At 40.6% G+C, this 15,354-nt stretch overlaps 1 protein-coding gene across 1 annotated transcript in view; it reads right to left on the bottom strand.

The window, feature by feature from the left end:
• Positions 1-7,590: 7,590 nt before the first annotated feature.
• Positions 7,591-15,354, bottom strand: part of map7b (microtubule-associated protein 7b) — a gene marked incomplete at its 5' end in the record, with an annotated part of 94,121 nt that continues 86,357 nt past the window's right edge. The window contains 2 exons of the mRNA XM_080452928.1: positions 7,591-11,270; positions 12,179-12,348. Of these exons, the coding sequence (XP_080309054.1) occupies positions 11,260-11,270; positions 12,179-12,348 (181 nt within the window). The 3' untranslated portion in view covers positions 7,591-11,259. The remainder of the gene's footprint in view (positions 11,271-12,178; positions 12,349-15,354) is intronic.

Genomic DNA, 15,354 nt, shown 5'->3' with positions numbered 1-15,354 from the left:
CAGGAGATAACATGCATACAAACTGGCTCAATAGCGCCCCGTGCCAAACAGGACAATGTGGTATTGCAGGAAGTGCTTTATAAGCCAGATAGAAGTTAGTTGGAATGAGTATACAGTATCTGAGGCTTGATTTAGGCTCAAACCTTCTGAAAAACGTTTGAGGGACATAAACAATATGATATTAAATATTTTAAAAAATAATTTAATTTCATGGTGTAGATCCTTTAACTCATTGACTGCCACTGACGAGTACACTCGTCATTATGGCCCGAGGCTCAATCAACATTGCGGTTGATTTCTTCCCAAAGTGGTTTCTTGTTGAAGTGGTTTCACTTTCAACGACGCTACTTCTATTTCCACTAGTTCCATTTCAAACTAAAACATGTGTTGGACCGATCACATTACCAGTGGCGGAAAAAAGTACTAAAATTCTTTACTTACCAAAGTAAGTACTAAGTACCAAAGTACCAATACTGCAATATAAAAATACTCTGTTACAAGTAAAAGTCCAGAATATATATATATATATATATATATATATATATGTAGAGACATAAATGCAGGCGGGCCTATTTAGAATATGTCACATATATGATAAACATATATGTTGGATATATAAAAACCTATATGTTCATACATTTCCTTTGCCCCCCCCCCCACACACTGGCAGAGCCAAACATCGCCAACACAGTGTGCTAATCAACTGTCATTTTCATTAACAGGTGCAATTCCGTTTCAGAGTGTCACGGCAAGAGAGCAGAACGAAGAATCAGCCTGCCTGTCCTGATAAGCAATCCATTTGACTGAATCTATTCATTAGCCTACTATGACAACAACACAACACAACAGTATCACATGAACAGACCAGTTACACACCCAGAGCAGTTTCACTCCAAACGCAATCTGGGAACCCATAGCCAAATGAGAAGGAAAAACAGCGCCCTCTGCTGTTTGTACTATCTCACTTGGCTCTGGGACAATGACGACGGAGCACCCGTGCGCAAGGAAACCGGGGTTTTGGTCTGCCTTCAGCGTTTCACTTCCGGTGGTGCGACTATGTTTTCATTCCCACTAACAATATTTCTACACGGAACACTAACACCACTTCTCCCAGAGAACATGGATCGTTTTGGTTATAAGCCCACTTGTTTCTATGATGAAAGAGCAAGGTAAAATGTGAATATCTTTCCGTGGTTTTGTCTGCTCCGAGGACGCTATTGTTAAATTAGTTTCGGTTGGTTTCGAGTGATCGGCGGACACGTAAATCCCGCCCACTACATTTGATTGGGTAAAGCACGGCCTGCTTCCTGATCTGAAGGCACGCCCACTTGTAGCCCAGTGTGTACACGTTATGACGAACCTTCACGACAGATTCCAACGCAGTGCAGAATCTGTTCTTGAGAGATTACTCCAAACGCAGCAAATACACATTGAAGAGAATAAGCCAGCAGTAGACTGTAATTAGACCCTCCAGAAAAACGCGGGCAACAATCCTTGATTATGCAGGCTAAAACTCTTTATTATGCAGGCAAAAACTCTTTATTATGTGGGCTAAAATCCTTGATTTTGCGATGAAATATGCGTTGAAATTGCAGGAAGATGCGAAATATGCGAAAAGGTGTGGAATATGCGTCAATATGTGAATATTTAAATATGCGAGAAGTTGCGAAAAATGCGAAAAGTTGCGAAATATGCAGAAATATGCGATGCGAAGTGCATATTATGCGATGCGGCCTTTTTGAAAAATCATTAGGATATCCCCGCATAATGATGCGCCATTTTGCTGATTATGCGGTAAATTATGTGATCGCGTAATCACACTTTTCTGGAGGGTCTCTATATAATGCCTTAAAAGTGAGCATATACACATTTGATGGCACACAGACAGACAGACAGACAGACAGACAGACAGACAACAAGGAAGCAAAAAAGAAAGAAAGACAAGTGCTGTCTTACCTTAAGATGAACTGAATGTAAACAGACATGATGATGATTAGTCCAGCAGTTACAGTGGATAGTATTATTTGACCAAAAGTGTCTGCCACCGACTTGAAAAAACGCACTCCTGCTGCTAATTATCAATAATGCATTGCACCTGTGCTGACCTACTGGACCGGGGAATGTACCATTTCTCAAGATAGGGGGGATACAAGTGTTGTGGAGAATATAATACCTTGTGAAAGCCATCATTTTGTTCTAATTTGAATTTGTAGGTATTTTACAGTAATTTAATAACAGAATAATCAATGCTGTAGACATAGAGACATTCATGATTAATAATATTTTTAATATATTTTATTTTTAAGAATTAGAATAGAAATTAACCCTTATAAATAGCCCTGGTAAATTAACCCTTGAAAATAGCCGATCTACAAGCCCCCAACGCGTCGCGATGCGACGCGTTGTGAGCTTTAAGATCTGCTATTTTCAATTGAAAACTTGTGAAATGGGACATTCTGCATAATGAGCACTTTTACTTTTGGTAATTTAAGTATATTCTGATGCCAATACTTTTGCCAAGTATATTTTGAATTCTGGACTTTTACTTGTAACAGAGTATTTCTATATTGCAGTATTGATACTTTTATTTAGGTAAAGAAATTTGAGTACTTTTACCACTACTGCTTTTCAGGAAAAATAATATTGGATCTTCAAATGGATCCAATATAGTTATTTTTTAGTCACAAGCTGTTATACTTTTCATAGTCGGTTTAATATTCATAAACATTTTTGTAACCAATTTTTTTCACCCGGTGCCAATTTTCTAAGTGATCCTGGGCGCTACACCAGCCCTACACCAGCCCTACACCAGCACTACACCAGTCCCCCACAGTAGGGAGGCCAGGGCCGAACTCATGCTTCCTTCAGGCATGAGAGCCAACTGACCTTCTTGTCACCTGACACTTTTCAATCTGACCTCTCTATTTTGGACATTGTCATTTATAGGCAAAAAACGTAAAACTTCTTTCAAAAACTAGCATAGAGAATTATAGCAAAATTACCCTTACAGGTCTGTAACTCTGAGAGTAGAAATGAAACCACATGGAACCATCAGTAGTGGTTATAGTGGTCCTTGAAAGTAAAAAGGTAGAGAACCACGGTCGTGGACTCCTAATGTGTCATACATAATGTCATAGTAATCAATGGCTGCAGTTACATGGACAGTTTTATTCGGAATGAATACACTTCTATTCGGAATGAATTCATTCAGAATAGAAATGCTCATGTAAACACCTCAATTGAAATAGAATATTCCATTCCAGTCTGACCCGAATGCATTTTCATTCGGGTTAGGAGGTGTGGTAGCCTATATACCGTTTGAATCGGTATATACCAATCGGAATTGACCATATAAACACTTTATTCCGAACGCTCCTGTCTGTTTGGAATACATGCATTCCTTTGCGCATGTCCGTGCTTAGTAGTGCTGTCAGAATTGTCCAAAAATGACCTATCAAATCTCTAATTCGGCCACGGCTGGTGCTGAGAAGCGCTCGCTCCTGCGGGATAAAATGAATGATTCTATTCTATAGCGTCATTTAATAAGCCTGTAATGGTTAAGCCAGCCCAGACTCGTCCAGGAGAACGGACGCTCCGAGGATTTCTGGCCTATAGGCTACATTTATATGGATCTTTTTCTAAACGAATATTTTAGTCCTCCGTTTTTAAAAAGAATCCCTGATTCCCTGGCCACATGACAAATATAAAAAAAATCCCTGTCCACACGTAAACGCAGAAACGCATTGATCAGCTAGGTGCAAGTTTCAATTTTAAATCAGATTTTACATTTATTTTATATATGAGGGGCCAAATACCATTTTAATCACGTTAAGGCCCAATACTGCAATAGCTGCATTATTTTAATAGCATACGTGAACAAAAATAAACAAAAACAACATTATTAGGGCGCAGCTACAGCGCAAACAGATGAGTTTTACTTCATCAATTCATTCCATGGGCAGCCGGAACGGTCGTCCCAAAACACCCCGCCCCACGCACCTTTTGAGCGGCCGCTCCGTGGTCGCTGGATTTTGACCCCGGGCGATTGTGTTTTAGGACGACAGACCCCGCATTCAACCCGTGTGCGCACCGTGCGCTACTCGGCGCAGAAAGGTTTCATCACAGTGAATGAGTTACAGCATGTTTTAAAGCCTTTTCATAATAATACAAGAAAAACGTGACATTCGGCATAATGAGTAGCCAATACTTTCTACTTTAAGTATATTTTGATGCCAACACTTTTGTACTTTTGCCATAAATGAGCGTGCCTTGTTTCATAGACTGTAAGTGTTGCTCTCTCTCTCTCTACATTTATTATTATAATGACCATGAGCGGTCCGGTGTTTATGTATTATTATTTATTATTATAATGACCATGTGCGAATGCGCGATGACGTCATCGTACCTACATACCGTGTCTGGTACCAATACAAAAAAGAAACTGGTCTGAACTTGTAGATCTGCTACTTTCGCATTAAAATGGCGATAACAAAGGAATGAAGGCTTGCACCACATTACAACGCTGCCTGGCCAGGAGTCGGTGCGTTGCTTCCCGGCCTGCCTACGACCGCCGCGGAGGCACAAGGGGGCTATTGCCCCATGCCCACCAGGGGAAGCTCCGTCCCGGGTAGTGGAGTCGGGCGGCCCCTGGACTGGTCCATGCCCAGTTGCCCACCACTTTGCGCATGTCAAAAGTTATATTCCGAATGAATGCTTTGGGTCATGTAAACGAGGAATACTTTTATTACTTAATACTTTTCCCCATGTAAACAGGTGAGTGGAACAGATTCCTCTATTCGGAATGAGTTCATTCGGAATGAATACTGTACATGATGTCCATGTAACAGCAGCCAACGTCACACATATTATGAAGAAAACCTGGAGACTGACATCAAGTACGTGGGTCTTATCATCAAAATAAAAACAACAGAATTTGCCACAGACAAGGACAAGTCTGCTGTACCTTAACAGTGCCATTAAAACACATTGTCTAGTTGCCACAGTGCCGGTGATTTTTGACTGTTTTCACCATAGACATATAAAGGTAGACGCCTCATTCGGCTCTGAAGCGTCTGTATCTCGGGCGCGCTTCCTGCTTCCGCAGGGCTGCCGTGTGCGTCACACACGCGGAAGTTCGGTAGGCCAATCAGAGGCAGGTGGGGGCGGGTCTTTTTGTAACCCAGCTCTTAACCCTTTGAGAGGCAGCAGCTGTGCGCAGCATCTAGTTAGTTGGTACTTGGCGAACTCCACATCTATTTGTGAAATTCAAATAAGAGACATGGTCCTTTTTCATATCAAGGTCCATTATTTATTCAGCATTTGAGTCACGGAACACCGTTTGATAAGCTTTAGCCTCTCACACCCAAAACGTAGAATTTGTTATCGTTCGATAAGATGTTGTCAAAATAACAATTGTTTACGTTCTCTAATTGTGTACTTGTTTAGTAAGTAATGCAGATGTTTAACAATTTGACTCTTGACAGAGTGAAATGTTATACTCAAGATTTAAAGATCTATAAGGGTCCATTTGGTTATCAACTCTCCATCATTTAGCTGGGTACCACCTGGAACCCCCTCAAGGACCACTGGTGGTTCCCGGACCACTGGTTGAGAACCATTGCACTGACAAGTCCCGGAAAAGACGCACTGTGATTGGCCAGTAGTCAACGCACTGTGAGCGCTGTGATTGGCCAGGTTCCCTGCGGAAGACGGAAGAGCCGCCGTGTATTGCGATACAAGTCGCCCCAATGAACTGCAGAGGCCAATGAGGTATCTAGGTTTCTAATATCTATGGTTTTCACTCACCTTTGAAAAATCACGTCACGTGACAACAAATAACAGATCTACAAGCTATAACAACATGTCACGGTGCATGGTGTGGTCAGCTTGTAGATCTGTTCTTTCCTGTAGTGATACATCCTGCATACATCAGGTGTGGTCAGCTTGTAGATCTGTTCTTTCCTGTAGTGATACATCCTGCATACATCAGCTGGTGCAGCGCAGCGCTACATTTGAACATGTTATGTTGTTTCACATGATGTTAGACGTGTTTTGGGACATGTCGTTGTTTATGAACAAAATCAACAGCCAAACACAATGTATAGTTAGTAGGCCTATATACTAAACATTTTCCAAAACATTTCATTCATTCCAACAGTTTTTTTATTTTCTCATTTCAAAATATTTCCAGGAATTGAATGACTGTGGGAACCTTGTATTTATAGTCACACGCTCTTAAAGGGACAGTTCACCAAAAAAAATATCGATCAGTCACCCCATGGAAACTTGAATTCATGGATATCTTTTTTGTTTTTGTCTCATTCCTAAGCTCCTGAGACTGAGACTCTTTGTGTCTCCTACCGGAACCGCTGCTGGTCATCACATTATTGGCTTAGGAATGAGACACAAACTCAAGGTGACTAATCGATGAAAAAAAAAAAGTCATTTTGGGGGTGAACTATCCCTTTAATGCCTTTCATGGGTTAAATATTTATAAAAACCCTTTCCTCCTGGTGTCCATATTCTGGGCGTGTCATTAAAGGCCAACGTTTGTTCACACGTTTGTTGAGCTTGTAGATCGGCTGTTTCCTCTACTTTTCGCCAATCACTGTCATATATGATGAAGGAGGAAATGACAGAGCATTAACTTATGGGAGATGTGAGGTTTCTGCCCGACAGAGACAACACACAAGCTAAAATAGCAGATCTACAAGCTCATAGCGCGGCGCTTGTAGATCTGCTATTTTAGATTTTTTTTTAAATATATATATATTTGTAAAGGGAACATTTGTAACTAAAATCTTTGCTTCTGGGGGGTTGGGTGGGGGTGGGCGTCCCTGGAACTGAATATTTTGAGATAGGGGTCCGCGACCAAAATATACATTTTGGGGGTCCTTGACATGAAATAGTTTGAGAACCACTGAACATAAGTTTGTCAGAAAACTGTATTTAGAAGACATTTGTAGAAAGATTTGAGTTACAAATGTTCCCGTTAAAAGGATCTACACCATGAATTTAAAACAAATATTTAATATTTAATATCATATTGTTTATGTCCCTCAAACGTTTTTCAAAAGGTTTGAGCCTAAATCAAGCCTCAGATATACTCATTCCAACTAACTTCTCTCTGGCTTATAAAGCACTTTCACCTGCAATACAACATTGTCCTGATTTGGCACGTGGCGCTATTGAGCCAGTTTGTATGCATGTTATCTCCTGGTTCTGTGTGGAAAAAGTAAAAAAAAAAAAAAACATTCTTTTTTTTGTTGGAACTGAAGAAAAAAAACGGAGGGATTGTACAGAACGTGACGTCACGTTCTGGTGAAATCAGTTTGGTCTGTTTTGAGACCAATTTACAGAAAACCCCAGATTTGCTGTGAAAGCCTGAGTGTTCAAACTGGGGTATTTTTGGGGATAGAAGAGAGGTAGGGGAGACCAAAAACACACAAAATTCATGGTGTAGTCCCTTTAAAATAATATATATATATATATATTCAAAGATTTTCACACATTTTCACAGTTTAAAAAAAAAATAGCAGATCTACAAGCTCGTACGAGTTTGTAGATCTGCTATTTTTTTAAGAGCCAAAGTGTAAAATAATGCATTTTTAGCTCAAATTTAAAAATGATAGATAACAGATGCGTTCCCGGTCTCAATGGGTTAAGCAAAAAAGAAAAAAAAAATTGTAAATCATATTTCTTTTCTTTACAGCAATTATATAAAACTAAACAAGGAAATCAGTAAATTACATTATTATGCTATTTCTGCTTTTACTCACGGAAGCCGTTTTTTTATTTATGTTTAACTTAAAAAGTCACATGAGGAATCAAACCCACAACCCCCCCCCACCCACCTATACAAACATCTACATTTTAAAAGGGATAGTTCACCCAAAAAAATACTTATTTTCTATCAGTTACACATTCCATAAAGCCTTTGAATTCATGGAGATTTTCTTGTTTTTGTCGCTTTTTCCTGAGCCAATAATTTGATGACCAGCGGAGTCCAAAGAGGCTCCATTTAAAGACTCAAATTATTGGCTCAGGAATGCGACAAAAACAAAAAACTCCATAATTCAAGGCTCCATGGTGTGAGTAGTCGATAGGAGGGAGGGAAAAAAAAGTCATTTTGGGGGTGAACTACTCCTTTAAGGTTTAGATTTAAGAAACGTCGGCCGGCCTTACGTCAGAGGAGACTTTAGCGCCTCCTTGTGGCCTGTTAGGGGAGTTTGTGCGCCAACCACTAAAGGCCCCGACACTCCATAGAAACCACTAAAAGGCCCTGACACGCCATAGAAACCACTAAAAGGCCCTGACACGCCATAGAAACCACTAAAGACCCTGACACTCCATAGAAAGAGACGCAACCATTGTTCTTTTAACACATTAAGACATTCCCTGCCAGAGTTTATTTATTTATTCCCACCCAGTGCCAGCATTTTTAAAGATTTTTTAACAATTTTTTTAAGTAGTCACAAAATATTTTCCATGATCACCATCCTCACGGTGATCCCCTCATTAAACACACAGGAGTCTCGTAGAATCGTGGAAAAAAAAAATCCGATCGCGGTAATCCGTTTCACCCAAAAACATCCATCTTTGGCCGTAAACGGGTGTATTTTAAAAGACGGACATGTCCGTTTTTGGCAGGCAATGTGTTAAGACCTGAAGATGATTCTACAAAATGTCCTCTAAATCCTAACAGTTTTCTGAAAAACGTATGTTTCTATATCAGTGGTTTTCAAACTTTTTCATGTCAAGGACCCCCCAAAATGATAGGTATTTGTCCGCCGACCCCCATCTGAAAATATTTTGTACCAGGGACCAAAGATTTGCACACATTTTCACAATTGTTCAAAAATATAAATATTTTTTGCCAAAAGGGTAAAATTTTGTTTTTTAGCTCAAATCTAAAAATGACACAGATGTGTTCCAGGTCTTAATGGGTTAACACATTGACTTGAAAATTCCACAAGAGGGCGCTCTAACGCAACTCAGGAATGATCCCTCGACTCTGCTAGAAGGAATGGACGGATGTGACGTCATCCCAAAAAACGTCCCTTCCGTCCACTCCTATGTTAGGATTTGTTTTCTGTCTCACTTCTGGCTCGGATTTTTTAAATTTGTTTTGAGAACGAGCCATTTAACGGGCGAAAGCAACAAAATGGCCGATCGCGTCAGAAATGTTTTTGTTTCGATGGATATACGGGACCCTCCGGACACTTTTTGTTGACATCCGCGTGCACGTCGTGGCTTCTGTGGCGCTCCAAAGATCGTCAAAACACGGTAAAAAAACGGACAGTTTTTAAGTTGCTTGATTCAGTATTTAGATATTTGATATTCATTTTATCAGACACGCCCCCTTTCCTATACAAACCCATTATAACTTCAAACTCCATTTTAAACATGTTAGATTCATCAGAAACACCTGTCCTTTGTTCTGGGGACTCACCCTGCCCTCCTAATACGTGAGGAGGCCGTGTTTTTTTCAATAACTTCTTTCATTTATTTTTAATATTTTTGGGGGGAAAATGAAAAAAAAATACAACCAAAAAAATGTATTAAATAAATGAAAAAATTAATCGAAAAAACACGGCCCCCTCACGTATCAGGAGGGCAGGATGATGAGTCACCAGAAACAAGGACGGGTGTTTTTGACGTTAGAAGTTACAATGGGTTTGTATAGGAAGGGGGCGTGTCTCATAACATGAATATCAAATATGTAAATACTGAATCAAGCAAGTTAAAAACTGTCTGGGGGCGGGGCTCACAAAAGCCTGAGTAGACGAAAAAATGACCCAACATTGTTTTGAAAGTGAAATATCCCCTTAACAACTTTATCAACAACTGGGTTGTATTTTGGAGCGTTGACGCGGGGCAGAGACCACCAGAACACAATGTGTAATACACAGTATATTACATTACACCTGTTTGGAGGAGTTTAAACTTGTATTGCCGTGTGTATGTTTGTTTTCACCCCTTTAAGCCATTAAAGACCGGGAACTGTGTCATTTTAAGATTTATTTGGCTATTAAAAAATAGCAGATCTACAAGCTCATGAGCGTAGATCTGCTATTTTATTTTATTTTTATTCTTTTTTTTTATTGTGAAAATGTGTGCAAAACTTTGAATATATATGTATTTTTTGAAGGGAACATTTGTAACTCAACTCTTTGATTCTGGGGGAAAATGTTTTTTTTTGTTGAAAAAAACATGTTTTTTTTGTGGCGCTCAAACTTTTTCATGTCAAGGACCACCCAAATGCTATGTATTTGGCTGTGGACCCCCATCTCAAAATATGTTCAGGGACCCCCCCCCCCAGAAGCAAAGATTTGAGTTACAAATGTTTGCTTTAAAAATATATATATATTCAAAGACTTGCACACATTTTCAGGGTTAAAAAAATAATAATAATCTGATTCTACAAGCTCATAGCGCGGCACTCGATGCCGCGCTATGAGCTTGTATATCTGCTATTTTTGAATAGCCAAATAAATCTTAAAATGACACAGATGCGTTCCCGGTCATAAAGGTTTCAAATGAAATAATAGATGGTGGTTTTGCACAGATTACAGGTTTGTCTACGCTTTAAAACTGAAAAAAAAGATATTATTTTCACAATTTTTCTTAGGTAATATTTCAAATTTTTTGCCAAAGTTTGACGAAGTGATTAGAAGTTATTGTCACAATAACGGTGAACACGACGCCGACGCGTCACCGACACGAGCCTCATCGATGCTTTCTATCAGTCAGGGCCTTTACAGTGGATGACGTGCAGCGATGACAGCAGATCTACAAGCCCACAACGCGTTGCGCCGCACACGCTCTGTGGGCTTGCAGATCTGCCGTTTTCTCAGCGCGACACCGCGCGCAAAACCAAGTCCAACAATCGGTGAGCTGCTGTAGCACATTCTGTTCTGAAACCCGAGGCGGGGGGGAGGTAACAGTTGACATCCGAATAGATGTCACACAGGAACTTGTGACCAAGCACATCCACGGCCTCTTAGATGTCACACGGGAATTCGTGGCCAAAGCAAATTGGTGTTCAAAGAGACAAGAGAGACGATTGGAAGCAACTTTTCTCTTGAGTTTCTTTGGAGACTGTGTGTTGTTGTGGCTTTGGGTGACGGAGGTCTTCGGTCCATCAGGGACCAGAGCATCCTTATGTCCAGTCAGCTCTCTCTCTCTCTCTCTCTCTGTGTAGGACCAGCTCTCCTGGTGTGGTGTGGTCGTGGCATCAGCTGGCTCCTCTGGTGCTCCTCAGACAACATCTACATGGTTGGAGGGGAGAAGCATAATGCGTCAACTGTGGGTCGGGACCCCCAGGGGGTCCCCACATGATTATCTTAATGTGCAACATTGTTTTCTCGCTCAACAGTAAACAAAGCAACATACAGAATACGGCATCTGAACATTTATAGAGTTACAATTTAAGGGCTTAAAAAAAGGAATAAACCAATAATGACAAACTATGCTATAAAGAATGGTCAGACATTTGGCCAGATTGTCAAATATTACGTCAGAAAGAGGCAAACGTTGTGAAAATAGACGATCTGATCTTCAAACTCACAACGTCTCGCAGTGTGAGGCGTAGTGAGCTTGTAGATCTGCTATTTTCCCAATGTTTATCTGTGGAACCGAGTCAAACTAAATGTAATTCCAAATGCTTGCCAGGGTGGGGGGTCCCCAGGTTCACATATGATTATTTTGGGGGGTCCCCAAGTTCAAATATGATTATTTTGGGGGGTCCCCAAGTTCAAATATGATTATTTTGGGGGGTCCCCAGGTTCAAATATGATTATTTTGGGGGGTCCCCAAGTTCAAATATGATTATTTTGGGGGGGTCCCCAGGTTCAAATATGATTATTTTGGGGGGTCCCCAAGTTCAAATATGATTATTTTGGGGGGTCCCCAAGTTCAAACATGATTATTTTGGGGGTCCCCAAGTTCAAATATGATTATTATGGGGGGTCCCCAGGTTCAAACATGATTATTTTGGGGGGTCCCCAAGTTCAAATATGATTATTTTGTGGGGTCCCCAGGTTCAAATATGATTAAAAAATCTTGCTTCTCAATTATTTAAGATGAATCTGGTTATTGGTTCCAAATATAAAATGGAAATTAAAATAAACATTTTATAAGAATGAATGAATGAATGAATGTTTATTTTTGTGCTGACCTGCTCCTGGCTGGGTGGACCGCTGGGTGGACAGCTCCTCCATTCCTACCACAGGTTTGAGGAGGCCGTTCTCCCTGAAAGCCACAACAGGAACTCTGCCGCCCTCCTGTGGCGGCGCTGTGTCAGTACCGTCTGACAGCTGGATCACCTCCTCAAACTCCCCGTTCTCACTGTGTGTGAATGGGACACATTTCAACACCTGGTCTCACTGTGTGTGAATGGGACACATTTCAACACCTGGTTCTCACTGTGTGTGAATGGGACACATTTCAACACCTGGTTCTCACTGTGTGTGAATGGGACACATTTCAACACCTGGTTCTCACTGTGTGTGAATGGGACACATTTCAACACCTGGTTCTCACTGTGTGTGAATGGGACACATTTCAACACCTGGTTCTCACTGTGTGTGAATGGGACACATTTCAACACCTGGTTCTCACTGTGTGTGAGAATGGGACACATTTCAACACCTGGTCTCTGTGTGTGAATGGGACACATTTCAACACCTGGTCTCTGTGTGTGAATGGGACACATTTCAACACCTGGTCTCACTGTGTGTGAATGGGACACATTTCAACACCTGGTCTCACTGTGTGTGAGAATGGGACACATTTCAGATGCCATGTTTAAATGGAATAAACTGATTCTATGAACTATAGTTGCTCTGTATTGATTCGATCCTGTGTACATGATTGCCAAGACTCTGACAATAAAAAAAATTGTTGAGAAAAACTACTACAGACTTTGAAACTGCGACCTTGTATTCTCCACACCGGAAACAGCCCATTCTTCTGCCTGTAATTAAGACCAGATACCACATAACTAAGCACATTTACTCAAACTCTGGCCCTCATTTATCAATGGAGTGTGGCTTGTTTTTTTTTTTAGCTTATATTTGCCCTTACGCCAACGTCCAAGTGACATTTATCAAGTGATCCTATACAGCGAGTCCTAGTGTACATTTGGTCAGAGCGTTGATACATGTCACGGCTGAAATCAATCTGGCACGCCCTTACATATTGTCGAAACGCCCAGATTTTACGACATGAAGAACCAGATAAGCCGATAAGAAAGAGTTTCCCCCACCCGCCTCGCTGCCCGTCTTCTCTACGTCTGAGTACGCACGCACGCACGCACGCACGCACGCACGCACGCACGCACGCACGCACGCACGCACGCACACACACACACACACACACACACACACACACACACACACACACACACACACACACACACACACACACACACACACACACACACACACACACACACACACACACACGAAATATTTATTGATGTCCACATAATAAGAAGTACAGGATGTACAAAAGACATAAACACGGCCAGTGCAGTCAGATGAAGGGAAAACAGTTAGTTACAAAGCGCATGTAAAGCAGAGCAACGTTACATACAAAACAAAAGATGGCATACTTGTCAAACACAGCGGACAACAATCATGGGTAAAGGAAGCAACGCCTCCTCCAAATTGAGCGGCTTCCTATAATAGCTGATATTGAGCAGTACCTTGCTAATTGTTTAGCCCTCCTTTTGGAGAGGCCGGCCATTTGCAGGCCCCTTACAACCAACTTGTGCCCTAGACTACCAAAGATAAAAACCAAAAGTTTACATCTGTAGCCTAGCTGAGAGATGGTCTGCTCTAGCTGATGATATTTTAGCACTTTGGTTAGGAAGGCTTCCTCTAAGCTGTAATCAAAAGTACAGCCGACCTCGAGAATGAACACCTCCCTATGGTTTTCATTAACAACAATGACATCAGGGGTGTTAGCTGAAATGTTAGAGAACACAGAATCATCGTTACTCAGGTTAAACATGCTCGGCTTCACAGTAGAATGCTTATACAGCATAATGGAGGACCTGAAAATAGAAGTGATATCTTTAGATATCAAATCCACTATTCTGTCATGCCTACTTATGTAGAGTCCCCTGCATACATGGCACCCATTTAAGATGTGGGACATGGTTTCAGCTATTTGTTCATGACCATGATGTATACAGTGAGGAGCATGGTTGCCTGGAAACCAGATGGAGAGGTTAAGTTTAGATGGCAAAACCTGCAACCTCGCTTTCAGAGTAAAGATAATAATGCATTCGTCTAAAGCAACATTTTTTAGCACAGAGTGCGAGACAGAATGATCCGCAGCGGGGGGGACATGCAGTCTTCCCTTGCAACCTCAGTTCAGTCCAATGCTGCCAAAGATACCAAACTGGAACACAATGCTAGCCAACGGAATGCAAGCATGCCAATCCCCCCTTTCACATGTAAAGTTCATGTAAATACAGCCTCTAACAGAAAATAAATACTCCCTTTTTTAGACACAAATTAAATGTATTTCCAGATCGCACAGTGTTTACTGTTATAATGTGAAGATTGTACAACAATCAAAATCTTATTTTCTCATTTTCTGACAACTCTTCACCGTCTATTGAGCTGCTTTCTGCCAGCGACAAAGATGTGTTCTGAAAAAGCTGCTGGTGTGAACAGTTCTGCATGTTATCTCTGTGTGCAATAACGCACGAGTGCGGACACAATAACCAGTGGTGTAAAGTAACTAAGTACATTTACTCAAGTACTGTACTTAAGTACAATTTTGAGGTATTTGTACTTTGTACTTGAGTATTTCCAATTTACAATACTTTTACTTCTACTCCACTATATCTCAGACGAAAATATAGTACTTTTACTCCACTACAATTATTTGAAAACTTTAGTTACTAGTTACTTTGCAGATATAAATCATGATGTTATAAAACATACATTAACCACTTTAGCCCTATTTTATACCTAGGCTATTTGAAAATAGCAGATCTACAAGCTCACAACGCGACGCGTTGTGAGCTTGTAGATCGGCTATTTTCAAATATTTAGTACTTTTACTTTTGGTACTTTAAGTACATTTTGATGCCAATACTTTTGTACTTTTACTCAAGTAAATTTAAAATTCTGGACTTTTACTTGTAACAGAGTATTTTTACATTGCAGTATTGGTACTTTTACTTAAGTAAAGAATTTGAGTACTTTTTCCACCACTGGAGGACGCACACTTTTTAGGGTCCCCTCTAAAAAATATATTTTATATATTTTTTTGGCAAAAACGTTTTTTTTTAGGGGGAAGTTACAGGTATGGTGTGTATGATATGAAATCATATTC

Source organism: Gymnoscopelus braueri, assembly GCF_963280865.1.
Source record: "Gymnoscopelus braueri genome assembly, chromosome: 16".
In the NCBI taxonomy this organism is placed as follows: Eukaryota; Metazoa; Chordata; class Actinopteri; order Myctophiformes; family Myctophidae; genus Gymnoscopelus; species Gymnoscopelus braueri.
The sequence above is the reverse complement of the archived record's forward strand: the minus strand, read 5'-3'. Positions and strand labels throughout refer to the sequence as shown.